General features: G+C 43.2%; 1 protein-coding gene across 1 annotated transcript in view; it reads right to left on the bottom strand.

The window, feature by feature from the left end:
* Window positions 1-18492, bottom strand: part of LOC311120735 (serine/threonine-protein kinase WNK4-like) — a gene marked incomplete at both ends in the record, with an annotated part of 96687 nt that overhangs the window by 42843 nt on the left and 35352 nt on the right. The window contains 3 exons of the mRNA XM_084157885.1: window positions 6431-6588; window positions 6890-7110; window positions 7395-7567. Coding sequence (XP_084014011.1) covers window positions 6431-6588; window positions 6890-7110; window positions 7395-7567 — 552 coding nt within the window. The remainder of the gene's footprint in view (window positions 1-6430; window positions 6589-6889; window positions 7111-7394; window positions 7568-18492) is intronic.

Raw genomic sequence — 18492 nt, 5'->3', positions numbered from 1 at the left:
CTGTCAACTGTGGGACATTATATAGATAGGTGTGTGCCTTTCCAAAGCATGTCACATCAATTGAATTTACAACAGGTGGACTCCAATCAAGTTGTATAAACATCTCAAGGATGATCAATGGAAACAGGATGCACCTGAACTCAATTTCGAGTCTCATAGCAAACGGTCTGATTACTTACAAAAAGTATTTAGTCAGCCACCAATTGTGCAAGTTCTCCCACTTAAAAAGATGAGAGAGGCCTGTAATTTTCATCATAGGTACACGTCAACTATGACAGACAAAATGAGAAAAAAAATCCAGAAAATCCCATTGTAGGATTTTTAATGAATTTATTTGCAAATTATGGTGGAAAATAAGTATTTGGTCAATAACAAAAGTTTCTCAATACTTTGTTATATACCCTTTGTTGGCAATGATACAGGTCAAACGTTTTCTGTAAGTCTTCACAAGGTTTTCACACACTGTTGCTGGTATTTTGGCCCATTCCTCCATGCAGATCTCCTCTAGAGCAGTGATGTTTTGGGGCTGTCGCTGGGCAACACGGACTTTCAACTCCCTCCAAAGATTTTCTATGGGGTTGAGATCTGGAGACTGGCTAGGCCACTCCAGGACCTTGAAATGCTTCTTACGAAGCCACTCCTTCGTTGCCCGGGCGGTGTGTTTGGGATCATTGTCATGCTGAAAGACCCAGCCACGTTTCATCTTCAATGCCCTTGCTGATGGAAGGAGGTTTTCACTCAAAATCTCACGATACATGGCCCCATTCATTCTTTCCTTTACACGGGTCAGTCGTCCTGGTCCCTTTGCAGAAAAACAGCCCCAAAGCATGATGTTTCCACCCCCATGCTTCACAGTAGGTATGGTGTTCTTTGGATGCAACTCAGCATTCTTTGTCCTCCAAACACGACGAGTTGAGTTTTTACCAAAAAGTTATATTTTGGTTTCATCTGACCATATGACATTCTCCCAATCCTCTTCTGGATCATCCAAATGCACTCTAGCAAACTTCAGACGGGCCTGGACATGTACTGGCTTAAGCAGGGGGACACGTCTGGCACTGCAGGATTTGAGTCCCTGGCGGCGTAGTGTGTTACTGATGGTAGGCTTTGTTACTTTGGTCCCAGCTCTCTGCAGGTCATTCACTAGGTCCCCCCGTGTGGTTCTGGGATTTTTGCTCACCGTTCTTGTGATCATTTTGACCCCACGGGGTGAGATCTTGCGTGGAGCCCCAGATCGAGGGAGATTATCAGTGGTCTTGTATGTCTTCCATTTCCTAATAATTGCTCCCACAGTTGATTTCTTCAAACCAAGCTGCTTACCTATTGCAGATTCAGTCTTCCCAGCCTGGTGCAGGTCTACAATTTTGTTTCTGGTGTCCTTTGACAGCTCTTTGGTCTAGGCCATAGTGGAGTTTGGAGTGTGACTGTTTGAGGTTGTGGACAGGTGTCTTTTATACTGATAACAAGTTCAAACAGGTGCCATTAATACAGGTAACGAGTGGAGGACAGAGGAGCCTCTTAAAGAAGAAGTTACAGGTCTGTGAGAGCCAGAAATCTTGCTTGTTTGTAGGTGACCAAATACTTATTTTCCACCATAATTTGCTAATAAATTCATTAAAAATCCTACAATGTGATTTTCTGAAATTTATTTTCTCATTTTGTCTGTCATAGTTGACGTGTACCTATGATGAAAATTACAGGCCTCTCTCATCTTTTTAAGTGGGAGAACTTGCACAATTGGTGGCTGACTAAATACTTTTTTTCCCCACTGTATGTAAATAAGGTATTTCTGTTTTTTTATTTTTTATACATTTGTAAGAATTTCAAAAAACCTGTTTTGGCTTTGTCATAATGGGGTATTGTGTGTAGATTGATGAGGATTATAAACATTTTTTTATATTTTTTATAAGGCTGTAACGTAACAAAATGTGGAAAAAAATCAAGGGTTCTGAATACTTTCCGAATGCACTGTATGGTGCCATTTGGGACATAGCCAAGGAGTTTGAGCCAGCAATGTAAATGGTAAATGTAAATATGGGCTTTAAACTGAACTCTTTCCTGAGTGCCTTCTGAAAGTATTTACACCCCTTGACTTTTTCCACATTTTGTTGTGTTACAAAGTGGGATTAAAATTCATTTAATTGTCTTTTATTTCTTTTGATCTACACAAAAAAGTGGAAGACAAATTCTAACATTTATTTTAAAAAATATGAAAAATAAAACACAAATTGTCTTGAGACGATACATGTTAGAAACACCCTTGGCATCGATTACAGCTGTGAGTCTTGTTGGGTAAGTCTCTGGATTGTACAATATTTGCACATTATAATTTTTTTAATTATTCAAGTTCTGTCAAGTTGGTTGTTGATCATTCCAAGAAAGCCATTTTCAAGTCTTGCCATATATTTTCAAGCAGATTTAAGTCAAAACTGTAAGTAGACCACTCAGGGATATTCAATGTTGTCTTGGTAAGCAACTCCTGTGTAGATTTGGCCTTGTGTTTTAGGTTATTGTCCTGCTGAAAGGTGAATTAGTCTCCCAGTGCTTCATTCTATAGCTAGAGGACTCCTGATATCTCCAGGAGTGATAAGTATAAGTTTTGTCTTCATCTGTTGTTGTCTAATACTGTCTTTTTGCTAGCTAGGGCCATCTAATTTAAGTGCTGCCTGTCTTCCCAGTAGCCTACTTGGTGTGTGAACTGCTGACTGCTATTAACTTGCAGATGATTGTTGACACATCAACCAGGATCAAGGGGCAGGGCAATTTGTTACTGTTATTGTTTTCGTAAACAGTGGCTGTATTGGAGGGGGAGTGGTTTCTCCTCTCCTAGGCAATCAGCAATTAGTACAGGGAGGTGTGCTCTTCACCTTTGCAAGGCAATTAGCAATTAGTGTTAGTTCTTCAGTCTCCCCTGGTTTTGCAGCGGCAGCTGTAAGCGGCGGTTGTGTTGCAAAACTAAGATAATCGCCGAAACAAATACGGTTCTGCAGAGTTGTTCTGCGGAGTTGTTCTGCGGAGTTGTTCTACGGAGTTGTTCTGCAGAGTTGTTGGAGGAAGGAAGGAGAGGAAGACTCCACACCCCTCTCTCTCACTTCAGTATCTTACCTAGATATTTACACATGATCTCATTTTACTATTTTGTAGCTTTGTCAACCGTGTGTGTTTTCTATACCTGTTCACACCTCTCCCTGTAGTCTTTACAGACGCTCCCCACCCCTTGGCTGCAACCCTTGTTATTTCGCGCACAACCCATGTGGAATTCCTGCTCTCTGGCAGCGTTTGGAACTGCAGAGTTCATCTCAGCCTATGCTGCTCTTCAGTCCCTTTACTTTTTGGCCCTGACAAAAGACATGGATCACCCCAAAGAACACTGCTACTACAGCTGCTCTCTCTTCATCTGAATACGTTTTCTCTCATAGTCTGAGAGCATTTGGTCATCGCGGTGGTGGCACAAGGCTACTCATTTCTCTTAAGTGTCCATTTTCTCATTTGAATTTCATGCTGTCACTTGTCCACTCAAGCTTAACATTGTTGTCTTATCGGCCACTAGGTGCCCTTAGAGAGTTCCTCAATGAGCTTGAACCTTGATAAGCTAATTTCCTGACGATGGCTCACCGCTCTACGTACTTGGCGACATCACCCTCCCGACGTTTGCCTTCAATTCATTTCTTTCAACTCTCTCTTTCCCCTCCTTGCCTCTTTTGACTTCACCCTTTCCCAGTCAAGGCAGGCAATATGCTTGACCTCATCTTTACTATAGGCTGTTTGCCTACTAATCTCACTGCAACCCCACTCCAGGTCTCTGATCACTACTTTGTTTCCTTTTCTGTCTCCCTTTCCTCCAACCCTAACCACTCAGCCCCTACCCAGATGGTAATGCGCCATTGCAATCTTGTTTCTCTCTCTCCCACTACTCTATCCTCTTCTATCCTATCATCTCTCCCTTCTGCTAAATCCTTCTCCCGCCTCTCTCCTAATTCTGCCTCTTCAAACCTACTCTCCTCCCTTTCCATATGCTATGACTCACACTGTCCCCTTTTTTCCCGGCCGGCTCGGCCCTCCCCTCCTGCTCCGTGGCTGAGTGACTCATTGCAAGAACAGGGCTGCTGGCAGCAGAGCAAAAATGGAGGAAAACTAAACTTCCGGAGGACCTATCATCCTTTCACTCCCTCCTCTCTACCTTCTCTTCCGCTGCTATAGCCACTCTAACCCTAGGAAACTATTTTCCACCTCCTCCTCCTTCCTTAATCCTCCACCCCCTCCCTCCTCCCTCGCTGTGGACGACTTTGTCAACCACTTTGAAAAGAAGGTTGAGGACATCCACTCCTCATTCACTTAGCCTATTGAGTCCACTGGTCCCACTCACACAGAACTACCCTACAACTTGACCTCTTTCTCCCCTCCCTCTCCAGATGAAATCCTGCGACTAGTGAGGTCTGGCTGCCCGACAACCTTCCCGCTTGACCCCATTCCCTCCTCCCTTCACCAGACCATCTCTGGAGACCTTCTCACTTCCCTCATCAATTCATCCCTGACCACTGGCTGCGCCCCCTCAGACTTCAAAATGGCCTGAATCGCTCCCCTCCTCAAGAAACCAACTCTCTACTCCTCTGACGTCAAACTAAAGACCGGTATACCCTCTTTATTTTCTTTCCAAAACACTTGAGCGTGCTGTCTCTGACAAACTCTCTCGCTATCTTTTGCAGAACTTTCTTCTTGACCCTAAGATGATATGTGCTGCACCATGTACTCTCACTACTGGTGTCCCCCAGGGCTCGGTTCTAGGCCCTCTCCTCTACTGTCTACACACAAAGTCACTCGGCTCCGTCATATCCTCACATGGTCTTGCCTATCATTGCTTTACAGATGACACTCAACTATTTTCCTCCTTCCCCCCTTCTGACACCCAGGTGATGACACGTATCTCTGCGTGCCTGTCAGATATCTCAGCTTGGATGTCGGCCCACCACCTCAAGCTCAACCTCAACAAGACGGAGCTGCATTTCCTCCCGGGAAAGGCCTGCCCGCTCAAAGACCTCTTCATCACAGTTGACAACTCCACAGTGTCCCCCTCCCAAAGTGCAAAGAACCTTGGTGTGACTCGCTCCCGCAGGTTCATGCTCTACAACATCCGTAGTGTATGACCCTACCTCACACAGGAAGCGGCGCAGGTCCTAATCCAGGCTCTTGTCTTCTTCCTTCTGGACTACTGCAACTCGCTGTTGGCTGGCCTCCTCGCTTGTGCCATCAAACCACTGCAACTTATCCAGAATGCTGCAGCCCACCTGGTGTTCAACCTTCCCAAGTTCTCCCATGTCACCCCGCTCTTCCCCACACTCCACTGGCTTTCAGTCGAAGTTCGCATCCACTACAAGACCATGGTACTTGCCTACGAAGCACCAAGAGGAACTACAGTGACTGATAATATGTTGGAATCAGAGTCAGTTAGAAATGTCATTATTATGAGCTGCTCTGAAAAGGTCATATCTCTCTTCACCATGGTAACCAGCACCATGTCATCTGTCTCCCTGGTAACCAGCACCATGTCATCTGTCGCTCTGGTAACCAGCACCATGTCATCATGGTCTGTAGGAAATGGAATCTTCTAATAGATCTCATGTTGAGCATGAGCATCCAGTCAGATCTTTGGAAAGTGTAGAACGAGCTCAGAATCACTGAGTTCAATATCAGCTATTATGAGTCAAAATTGCAGGTCAGAATAGAGACAGCGGTAAGGCTACAACATGGTAATGCACACTGAGCTTTTTAAAATTCACAACAATTACAAAATTGTGCTTTCATCATTTCACCCGGGGCCCCTTTGTTTCTGGAGAGTGGAGTTTAACATCAAGACTTCTTCCAGGGTTAGTGCAATCCAGAATCCTTGGGACGTCCTTACCCTAACGTTAACCCCAACCCTTACCTAACCCTTACCTTAACTTTTATATATCAACTTCAATGGGGTGACATCAAAGTTGGGACATCCCAAGGATCCCGCGTAGACTTTTCCCTTCCTCCAGACATCTAGGACATTCATATGGTTATTTTCTGTCTTCCATAGTGCAAGAGGAGGAGAGCGAACAGGTGTGCACAATTACGTTATTGACGAACCCTGCATGGAGAGAGGAGAGTCCCAGTCTGTGTAGGACCATGGTCCTGTGTTGCAAGGTTTGTAGTGCATGGCATTTGCAACACCAGGGTTTGGAGTTTGAGTCCCCCTGGGGCCACCCATACCAAAATGTACACTCTTAGAAAAAATAGGATTCTACATGGAACCCAGAATGGTTCTACCTGGAACCAAAAAGAGTTATCCTATGGGGACACCCAGAGAACCCTTTTGGAATCCTTTTTTCGAAGAATATATGCATGCACTCCTGTAAGTCGCTTTGGATAAAAGGGTCTGCCTAATGGCATATATATTTCCACTCACACTGGTGACTTTGCGGTAGATTTGGGCTGCGTTCTGACACTCGGAGTAGGGGTACTCTGAGGTGGCCATCTCCAGGATACACATCCCAAAGGCATAGACATCCACAGCTTCATCATACTTCTCCTCATACATCTCTGGAGCCATGAACTCTGGGGTACCTGGAGGAGAGGAGAGAGACAAGTCAATACCAGTCACAAGAAGACACACACAACCACACTGATGTACACACACACAGATATACACACACACAGATGTACACATACACACGCATCTTCTCCAGGATAGAGACATTTGATTACACAGGACATGCATCATAGGGTTGGAATCTGTGGCAGAGTGATTTCATAATGATTATATAGTTAGAGCACTCAAAGGCCCTAAACTAGAAAAACCCAAAACATGAAATTAATCCATAAAACTAGATGACTGCAGTTAGTTAGTAAACTCTTATACACTCACCAATGACACTTTTAGCAAAGGAGGCACTTTTGAGTGTGGCCAGGCCCAGGTCTCCTATCTTGACGGAGCCGGTGGGGCCGGTGATGAAGATGTTGTCACACTTGAGGTCCCTGTGGATAATGGGAGGGGTGCGGGTATGGAGGAAGTGGAGCCCCTTCAGGATCTGCCGACTCCAACGCTGCAGCAGCTTCAGCTTCATCTCCTTGAACCTCTTCAGGTACCTGCAGTAAACACATGCTATCAGGATGCATTACCTATAGAGTACAGGCCAGACCAGTACAGGCCAGACCAGTGAGGACCATCAGGAGTTCACATGGAAAAGTATTTTATCAATCCTTGTTTTCTATCAAGATTCTATAATCATGATAAAATATAGAAAATATTAAAATGCTAGGAATTTGTAAGGAGGAATTTGTAGAGGAAATAAAACAAATGGTACAAAACAACAGTCTCCTCTCCTACAACGATGATTGAGGCCAGGTTGGGGCAGGAAGGACAAGCTCACATTTTGAGGGTGCCTGAGGTCATGAGCTCGGTGACCAGCAGGATGCACTTGAGGCCCTTGGAGTTGTCCTTCCAGGAGTCGTAGAAGCGGACAATGTTAGGGTGCTGCAGACCCTTCAGCATCTCCACCTCCTCACTGAACCTCTGCCGCTCCAACTTGGTCAGTTTACGCGTCTGCACGGAACACAACATAGATATATTCTAGAATTATTACATACGACAGAACCATTCTAGAATTCAATTTCTATGGGCAGAGCATATTGCAGGGAACACCCCCCAGCCCTCAGGCCTGACTTTGTGACTATAGTTTATTATCAACACTCAATACAGAATGAATAAGCTTATCAAGATGTGTGAAAAATATGAAAATGTGTGTGTCCTACAGGGAGAGAACAAACAGAACCTCTGACGGATATATTTTACTGCACTTATTCGTTTTTCTGTGAAAAACCACAGGTTGGTCGTCCATCTTGAGAACCACATTCCAGTGTTACGTAATCATATTTTTCATAAAACTTGAACTGGGACTTATAGACATTTTAAGAGGAGGTTTCTGATAGCAGTGAGAAATTTAACCAAACACAGTATAATCACAGTGGGTAGGTGGGTCAAAGTATAATCACAGTGGGTAGGTGGGTTACAGAATAATCACAGTGGGTAGGTGGGTCACAGTAGGTGGGTGAACAAATCCATTTTTGTGCAGAGGGAGGTATGAATGGTTTGATTGAGTCTCTGGTCTCTGAGTAAAGCTGCCGGGAGGCTGCAGTGGGTGCCTAGATGGCGGAAAACTCTGTAGAGACCTCTAGACTTCTACAACCATGAATCCTACATTCAGGCGGTTCTGGGAAAAACACTGAGGGTATGTTTATGTTTACAATCGCCTGACCATGACACCTTCCTCCCCTTTAGAGAAGGGGGCTGCCGCTCACGTTACCAGGCCCTGTCTGCATCCCAAATGGCACCCTATTCCCTTTATAGTGCACTAGTTCTGGTAATACCCTGGTCAAATGTAGTGCACTATATAGGGAATAGGGTACCATTTGGGACTTCAAGCCCTATCAAGCATGGGAGGGCCTGTCTCAGGATCTGGTCGAGATACATGAGGGGAGCCCCGACGTCCATCAACTGCCAAACCAATGTCCATCAACTGCCTAACCAACGTCCATCAACTGCCAAACCAACATCCACAACTGCCAAACCGACATCCATCAACTGCCAAACCGACGTCCATCAACTGCCAAACCGACGTCCATCAACTGCCAAACCAACGTCCATCAACTGCCAAACCAACGTCCATCAACTGCCAAACCGACATCCATCAACTGCCAAACACTAATTAAATAAGAAGATTGATTCCAACATGACGCCTCTGTTTTCAACACAGACCACATAGAATAACTTTTGACCAAGGAGTTTGTATGTATCTATGTGGAGAATTAGTGTAACAGATGACACCCACTGCATGGTAAAGACTATGTCATTGAGTTGCAGCTGCAGAAATCTGGGTACATGAGCCTTCGTTTGTGTGTTAGGACACGTGTGTTTAATCATAACCCCAGTGCAGAGCAGAGGGCCATGTCTCCTGTTGATTGACGACCTGACTGACGACCTGACTGACGACCTGACTGACCTGACTAACAAACTGACTGACGACCTGACTGAAGACCTGACTGACCTGACTAACGACCTGACTGAAGACCTGACTGACCTGCCTAACGACCTCACTGACGCCCTGACTGATGACCTGACTGACCTGACTAACGAAAAGACTGACGACCTGACTGAAGACTTGACTGACCTGACTGATGACCTGACTGAAGACCTGACTGACCTGACTGACGACCTGACTAACGACCTGACTGACGGCTTGACTGACGACCTGACTGACGGCTTGACTGACCTGACTGACGACCTGACTGACAACCTGACTGACTCACTGTGGTGTGACCTGACTAGCCTGTTTAACTTGAAGGTCCTCTACAGTACAGCTCACTGTGGTGTGACCTGACTGGCCTGTTTAACTTGAAGGTCCTCTACAGTACAGCTCACTGTGGTGTGACCTGACTGGCCTGTTTAACTTGAAGGTCCTCTACAGTACAGCTCACTGTGGTGTGACCTGACTGGCCTGTTTAACTTGAAGGTCCTCTACAGTACAGCTCACTGTGGTGTGACCTGACTAGCCTGTTTAACTTGAAGGTCCTCTACAGTACAGCTCACTGTGGTGTGACCTGACTGGCCTGTTTAACTTGAAGGTCCTCTACAGTACAGCTCACTGTGGTGTGACCTGACTGGCCTGTTTAACTTGAAGGTCCTCTACAGTACAGCTCACTGTGGTGTGACCTGACTGGCCTGTTTAACTTAAAGGTCCTCTACAGTACAGCTCACTGTGGTGTGTACGTGCATTTAGCCTCATGGTCAACCAGCCTGCCCTGGAAACCCTGACAGCTTCCTAAACCCCTGAGTTTACTAGAGAGCTCACTCAATATACCACATGGCAAGCACAACACATTCAAATACAGAATAAAGTGATTTTGGCGTTCCTGGAATAGCCTATGTCTTATTCAGGCATTCCTGAACTAAAGCCTGCAAGAGTAAGCATAACATGTGCAGCTAGCCTCCAAAGGCGTTCTGTAACATGTCTGATGTTGACTCATCCAAAACCTGTTTCCAATAAAGACCTATTGTTCAGTTACTTAGCAATTTTGGATAGTTTTTTAATGAAAACTGTGTTATAAATTAAATGTATTTATGTTATTATTATTATTAATATTATTACCCATGTGGCAGAAATGTCAGGAATAATAGCGAATACCAGTATGTGAATTAAGAACAAAAGTTAAAGTGAAACAATAAATTGTGTTGACCTTATGCTATCACGTTATGCTATCACGGGATCGGTTTGTTGTGTGACATGGACTAATTTCACAGTGATGTAATGATGCCTTTTAAGCATAAACACACGTACACAAGCTACAGATAATTATGTACGATGATTTGAAGTGCCTAATGTGAAAATAGGACAATTTATGTTGACAACCATGTCAAATCTACATAAACATGATGGGTCATCACATGCTTCCCAGATTCCATAAATATTACTACTTTAATATGGTTGAATTTAACACTGATACAACACAAGTGATGGACTTAACTTGGTCTGAATGTAAACAGAAACCAACAGTGAGTGATCACACCTGAAAGCTGCCAGAGTGCGTGGGGACATTGCTTACATCCGCAATGACAGGCTCATTGTCCACCCTCCCTCCCAAAAGCCTGGAAGGGATGAGAGAGCCAAGCCTATGTGTTTGTAGCTTCAACCCTGCAGCACACACACACACACACACACACTTACACACACACACACTTACACACACCAACTGATTAATGGACTGCTGAATTATTATACTTTTTTTCTCTTGTTTTGTTTGCTCTTTTCCATATTATGTCTATCTCTGATAATCTACCCAGGAAAGGGTTGAAAACAGCCCATTTTAATATACTGTATGTAGCCTTAGAAATAAGGTTCATGAAATCAATAACTTGCTAACATCAGATGACATTGATATATTAGCCATATCAATAACTTGCTAACATCAGATTACATTGATATATTAGCCATTTCTGAGACTCACTTAGATAATTCATTTGATAATACAGCAGTAGCAATACAAAGATATAACATCTAAAGAAGAGACAGGAATGCTTATGGGGGAGGTGTTGCTATTCAGAGCCATATCCCTGTAATGCTTAGAGAAGATCTCATGTGAAGTGTTGTTGTGGTTGCATGTTCACCTGGCACATCTAAAGCCTTTTCTTTTGGGGTGTTGCTATAGGCCACAAAGTGCTAACAGTCAGTATCTAAATAATATATGTGAAATGCTTGATAGTGTATGTGATGTAAACAGAGAGGTCTACTTTCTTGGGGACCTGAATATTGACTGGTTTTCATCAAGCTGTCCGCTCAAGAGGAAGCCTCTCACTGTAACCAGTGCCTGTAATCTGGTTCAGGTATGAATCAACCTACCAGGGTGTTTACAAACACTACAGGAACAAGGTCATCCACATGTATTGATCACATTTTTACAAATACTGTAGAAATTTGTTCTAAAGCTGTATCCGTACCCATTGGATGCAGTGATCACAATATAGTGGCTATATCCAGGAAAGCCAAAGTTCCAACAGCTGGGCCTAAAATAGTGTATAAGAGATCATACAAAAGATTTTGCTGTGAATGTGGATGATGTAAAACATATTTGTTGGTCTGCTGTGATTAATAAGGAGCATCCAGACGCTGCACTTGATGAATTTATGAAATTGCTTCTTCTAATTATTGATAAACATGCACTTGTTAAGAAACTGACTGTTAGAATTGTTAAGGCTCCATGGATTGATGAGGAATTGAAAAACTGTATGGTTGAAAGAGATGGGGCAAAAGGAGTGACTAATAAATCTGGCTACACATCTGACTGGCTGATTTAGTGCAAATTGAGAAATGATGTGACTAAACTCAACAAAAAGAAGAATAAACTGTATTATGAAGCCAATATCAATTATATAAAGTTTAAAGTACTTGAAATTAAATTAAAAGTACTACGCATTTATATAATTGATCTTAGCTTCATTAATACAGTTTCTTCATCTTTTTGTTTGAAAATTATGGTCAGAAAGCCAAATTCAACTCCATCTTTCATCAAATCACATGGCTTATTCATCAGAGAAAACATTTGATGTTGGCAATTATTTTAATGATTACTTCATTGGCAAAGTGGGCAAATTTCGGCAGGAAATGCCAACAATGAACAGTGAGCCATCATATTCGTACAAAAAAACAAATAATGAAAGAAAAGGATTGCAAGTTTTAATTTTGTAAAGTTAGTGTGGGAAAAAGTATTGTTATCGATCAATAATGACAAACCTCCTGGCATTGACAACTTAGATGGAAAGCTACTGAGGATGGTAGCTGACTCTATAGCCCCTCCTATCTGTCATATCTTTAATCTGAGCCTAGAGGAAAGTTTTTGTCCTCAGGCCTGGATGGAAGCCAAAGTCATTCAGCTACCCAAGAGTGGTAAAGCAGCCTTTACTGGTTCTAAGAGTAGACCTATCAGCTTGCTGCCAGCTCTTAGCAAACTCTTGGGAAAAAATGTGTTTGACCAAATACAATGCTCTTTCTCTGTAAACAAATTGACAACAGACTTTCAGCATGCTTATAGAGAAGGGCACTCAACATGTACTGCACTGACACAAATTACTGATGATTGGTTGAAAGAAATTGATAATAAGATGATTGTGGGAGCTGTACTGTTAGATTTCAGTGCAGCCTTTGATATTATTGACCATAACCTGTTGTTGAAAAAACATTTGTTATGGCTTTTCAACCTCTGCCATTTCGTGGATTCAGAGCTATCTATCTAATAGAACTCAAACGGTTTTCTTTAATGGAAGCCTCGCAGGGCAGCTCTCTAGACCCTCTACTCTTTTCTATTTTTACCAATGACCTGCCACTGGCATTAAACAAAGCCTGTGTGTCCATGTATGCTGATGATTCAACCATATACGCATCAGCAACCACAGCTAATTAAGTAACCGAAACCCTTAACATGGAGTTGCAGTCTGTTTTGGAATAGGTGGCCAGTAATAAACTGGTCCAGAACATCTATAAAACTAAGAGCATTGTATTTGGTACAAATCATTCCCTAAGTTCTAGACCTCAGCTGAATCTGGTAATGAAGGGTGTGGCGGTTGAACAAGTTGAGGAGACTAAATTACTTGGTGTTACCTTAGATTGCAAACTGTCATGGTCAAAACAAATAGATTCAAAGGTTGTAAAGATGGGGAGAGGTCTGTCCATAATAAAGAGATGCTCTGCTCTCACTCCAAAAAGCACGTCCTGCAGGCTCTAGTTTAATATTGTCTTATTGTCCAGTCATATGGTCAAGTGCTGCAAAGAAAGCTCAAGTTCTTCCACACCGATCTCGACAAACCATTTCTGTATGGACCTTGCTTTGTGCAAGGGGGCATTGTCATGCTGAAATAGCAAAGGGCCTTCTTCAAACTGTTGCCACAAAGTTGGAAGCACAGAATCGTCTAGAATGTAATTGAATGCTGTAGCGTTAAGGTTTCCCTTCACTGGAACTAAGGGGCCTAGCCCGAACCATGAAAAACAGCCCCAGACCATTATTCCTCATCCACCAAACTTTACAGTTGGCACTATGCATTGGGGCAGAAAGCGTTCTCCTGGCATCTGCCAAACCCAGATTAGTCCGTCGGACTTCCAGATGGTGAAGCGTGATTCATCACTCCAGAAAAAGTGTTTCCACTGCTCCAGAGTCCAATGGCAGCGAGCTTTACACCACTACAGCCGACGCTTGGCATTGCGCATGGTGATCTTAGGCTTGTGTGCGGCTGCTCGGCCATGGAAACCCATTTCATTAAGCTCCCGACGAACAGTTCTTGTGCTGACATTGCTTCAAGAGTGTTGCAACCGAGGACAGAACATGTTTACGAGCTACGCGCTTCAGTTCTTTGTGGTCCCGTTCTATGAGCTTGTGTGGCCTACCACTTCGTGGCTGAGCCGTTGTTGCTTCTAGATGTTTCAACTTTACAATAACAGCACTTACAGTTGACCGGGGCAGCTCTACCGGGGCAGAAATTTGACGAACTGACTTGTTGGAAAGGTGGCATCCTATGACGGTGCCACGTTGAAAGTCATTGAGCTCTTCATTCTACTGCCAATGTTTGTCTATGGAGATTGCATGGCTATGTGCTCAATTTTATACACCTGTCAGCAACGGGTGTGGCTGAAATAGCCGAATCAACTCATTGGGTGTCCACATACTTTTGTATATATAGTTTATGTAGTTCTGTCCTTGAGCTGTTCTTGTCTATTAATGTTCTGTATTATGTCATGTTTCATGTTTTGTGTGGACCCCAGGAAGAGTAGCTTCTGCTTTCGCAACAGCTAATGGGGATCCTAATAAATACCAACACTAAATAGTGAGCAACCATGGCTAGTCTGGAACACTACAGTATAGTGGGGCCTCTGGTATTTCCTAGAGAGAGGTTACAGCACTGACAGAGAATGCCCCTTGGGTGGATACAAGGGCTTTATCCTCCTACTGCTCCTCCTAATACCTACCTACTGCTCATTCCTGCTCTATCAACTCACTGACAAAACACAGACAAACACCTCACATACTGTAGATGTTGCACCAAGCTATGCAACAGAACCAAATACATTATTTCAATTGTCGCCTCATATTTAGATTACCTTCGACAGTGCATTAAATTGTAACATTAATCTAATCTAGTTATAAAGGCAATTCGTAATCCAATTCCAAACTTGCCTTGAGGCCACAGGTATGTGATGCCATAGTCAGACGCGCTTCCAAAGCAACCACAGAACAGGGAATCCAAAGCTCCAATAATGTAAAAACAAAAATTTTCTTTCCAAACAAAAGATCATTTCATAGGCTATATTCCCCCGATGAACAAAGTCAAAGCGATCAGATTTAAACTGTAAACAAAATATATAGACTAGTAGCAGCTTTCTTAGTGGCGTAGCGTAGCTTAGCTTAGCGGTCGAAAACTTGTAAGGTACCACCATACCTGAGGCCTAGTAGACCCATACTGCAAAAAAACTAAATAAAAAGAGGTGTGTCCAGGAAAGGATCCAAAATGCTTTTAAATACCCATAATATAAAACCATACTCCATAATTCAGAATGAAATATTTATACTTATATTCAATAATAATATGTTTCTAAATGGAGCAAAACAGTAAAGAAAGAAAATGAGAATTTGTCTCCAACACTAGAGTTGATGTGGTTTATTTCCTATCCTTCATACAGTAGACCTACACATGTCCCAAAGGTATTGTTGTTGCACTGCAGGGGTGTAAAATTAGCATTGGGGTCTCTAAATGTGTCCTCTCTCTTTGTTTAGCTAGAGAATATCAGAGAGGAAGAGGCGAAGCTAGAGGGTCCACTCCTGTCAATTCATTTTTTTACATTTTTACATTTTAGTCATTTAGCAGACGCTCTTATCCAGAGCGACTTACAGTTAGTGAGTGCATACATTATTTTTATTTTTTTCATACTGGCCCCCCGTGGGAATTCCTCAACCTTCCATAACAAAGCCCTCAACAACAGAGAGATGAACGTGGAGAAGAGTCCCCTAAGCAAGCTGGTCCTGGGGCCCAACCAAATCATGAGAAAACAAAAAGATAATTACTTGACTCATTGGAAATAATTAACAAAACAACAGAGCAAACTAGAATGCTATTTAGCCCTAAACAGAGAGTACACAGTGGCAGAATACCTGACTACTGTGACTGACCCAAACTTAAGGAAAGCTTTGACTATGTACACACTCAGTGAGCATAGCCTTGCTATTGAGAGAGGCCACCGTAAGGCAGACCTGGCTTTCAAGAGAAGAAGGGCTATGTGCACACTGCCCACAAAATATGGTGGAAACTGAGCTACACTTCCTAACCTCCTGCCAGCTGTATGACAATATTAGAGACACATATTTCCCTCATATTACACAGACCCACAAAGAATGTGAAAACAAATCCAATTTTGATAACCTCCCATATCTATTGGGTGAAATACCACAGTGTGCCATCACAGCAGCAAGATTTGTGACCTGTTGCCACAAGAAAAGGGCAACCAGTGAAGAACAAACATCATTGTAAATACAACCTATATTTATGTTTATTTCTTTTCCCTTTTGTTCTTTAACTATTTGCACATTGTTACAACACTGTATATAGACATAATATAACATTTTAAATGTCTTTATTCTTTTGGAACTTTTGTGAGTGTAATGTTTACTGTTAATTTGTTATTGTTTATTTCACTTTTGTTGCTTTGGCAATGTTAACATATGTTTCCCATGCCAATAAAGCCCTTTGAACTGAATTGAATTGAGAGAGAGGGAGGGAAGATGAAGACATCACGGCATGTTTGGTCTAGAATAAATGCAGTACCAGTGCTGTGGCTAACTTAAGACGTTAAAGTGATTATCTTGTTTATCTCCTTCTTTACGTGTCTTTAACCCCTCACTACAATATGTGGAGGTCATACTCCCACATGCTCTCCAGAGGCTCCTTCAGTAAGCCATACAGATAGAGATCTCAGGCACACACACACTGAGAGACAGACAGACAGACAGCACAGTGTGAGGAACTGAGGTACCAGTGTATACTTTCCAAGAAAAACCTGAGCTGCTCTCTGAATGTAGCGGGGGAGACACGGGAGATTCAGCCCACCCTCTCTCTCACCGGGGCTAGCACTCTGAAAACCTGGCTGCCGTTTTAGTGGCGCCTAAAGCAATTAACTACACAAGCAAAAGACTATGCTGGACACAGATTCAAGATTTCTAACTTCATGTGCATCCCAAATGGCACCCTATTCCCTATATAGTGCACTACTTTTGACCAGGGCCCAGTGCGTCCCAAATGGCACCCTTTTCCCTACATATAGTGTCAAAGGTAGTGCACTAAATAGAGAAAAGGGAGCGATTTGGGACGCAAACTTTGCAGAACTATTTAGGCTGCCGTTGACCTGGAAGTTTGGCCTGGTTGGAGGTTTTGCTAGATAGTAGGCGTGTGTGAAAGGAAGAACTGCATGTGTGCCTGACTGACTGGCCTTGGAACTGAAAGAATTGTATCATCTTTTAAAGTCATTCATTCTTCAAAACAAAGTCAGCAACTCTTCCCACTCTTCATTGGTGGGGCAAGAGTTAATAAGACATTTGTCTCATGTAAGGCATGTTTCCAAAAAATAGTAAGCATGATGTATTGTACAGGAGTTAGTCATGTCTATCCTGGAACAAGTCAGGATTCTCAGAGATGTGGAAATCATGTACAGGTATCTGGTGTGGGAAGGATCTGTCAAGTCTTCGGTCTCTATATCCTCCTGGGTTAGTTTTGAGTGGGGCTGATGTGTCTATATCCTCCTGGGTTCGTTTTGAGTGGGACTGATGTCTCTATATCCTCCTGGGTTCGTTTTGAGTGGGACTGATGTGTCTATATCCTCCTGGGTTAGTTTTGAGTGGGACTGATGTCTCTATATCCTCCTGGGTTAGTTTTGAGTGGGGCTGATGTCTCTATATCCTCCTGGGTTAGTTTTGAGTGGGGCTGATGTCTCTATATCCTCTTGGGTTAGTTTTGAGTGGGACTGATGTGTCTATATCCTCCTGGGTTAGTTTTGAGTTGGACTGATGTGTCTATATCCTCCTGTGTTCGTTTTGAGTGGGGCTGATGTCTCTATATCCTCCTGGGTTAGTTTTGAGTGGGGCTGATATCTCTATATCCTCCTGGGTTAGTTTTGAGTGGGGCTGATGTCTCTATATCCTCCTGGGTTAGTTTTGAGTGGGACTGATGTGTCTATATCCTCCTGGGTTCGTTTTGAGTGGGGCTGATGTCTCTATATCCTCCTGGGTTAGTTTTGAGTGGGGCTGATGTGTCTCTATCCTCCTGGGTTAGTTTTGAGTGGGACTGATGTGTCTATATCCTCCTGGGTTAGTTTTGAGTGGGACTGATGTGTCTATATCCTCCTGGGCTCGTTTTGAGTGGGGCTGATGTCTCTATATCCTCCTGGGTTAGTTTTGAGTAGGACTGATGTCTCTATATCCTCCTGGGTTAGTTTTGAGTGGGACTGATGTGTCTATATCCTCCTGGGATAGTTTTGAGTGGGACTGATGTGTCTATATCCTCCTGGGTTAGTTTTGAGTGGGGCTGATGTCTCTATATCCTCCTGGGTTAGTTTTGAGTGGAGCTGATGTGTCTATATCCTCCTGGATTAGTTTTGAGTGGGGCTGATGCTGCCCTGATGACCACCTGCGAGGTAACTGGGTCTGCATTCCAAATGGCACCCTATTCCCTATATAGTGTACTACTTTTGACCAGGGCCCGTAAATAGGGAGCCATTTGGGACACTTTGTCTGATTTGGGACACTATCTCTGATAGTAGAGAGGACATTCTGCGTCCTCTCTACGTTCTGTGTTCCATCTAGTCTAATAACACTGAGAGGAAAGGAAGCTTTTAAAGTCCCAAAGGTAATTCATCTGGGTTTTATTGCCCAAAAGACAGCAGG

Source organism: Coregonus lavaretus (assembly GCF_964263955.1).
Source record: "Coregonus lavaretus genome assembly, chromosome: 1".
NCBI classification, from domain to species: Eukaryota; Metazoa; Chordata; class Actinopteri; order Salmoniformes; family Salmonidae; genus Coregonus; species Coregonus lavaretus.
The sequence above is the reverse complement of the archived record's forward strand: the minus strand, read 5'-3'. Positions and strand labels throughout refer to the sequence as shown.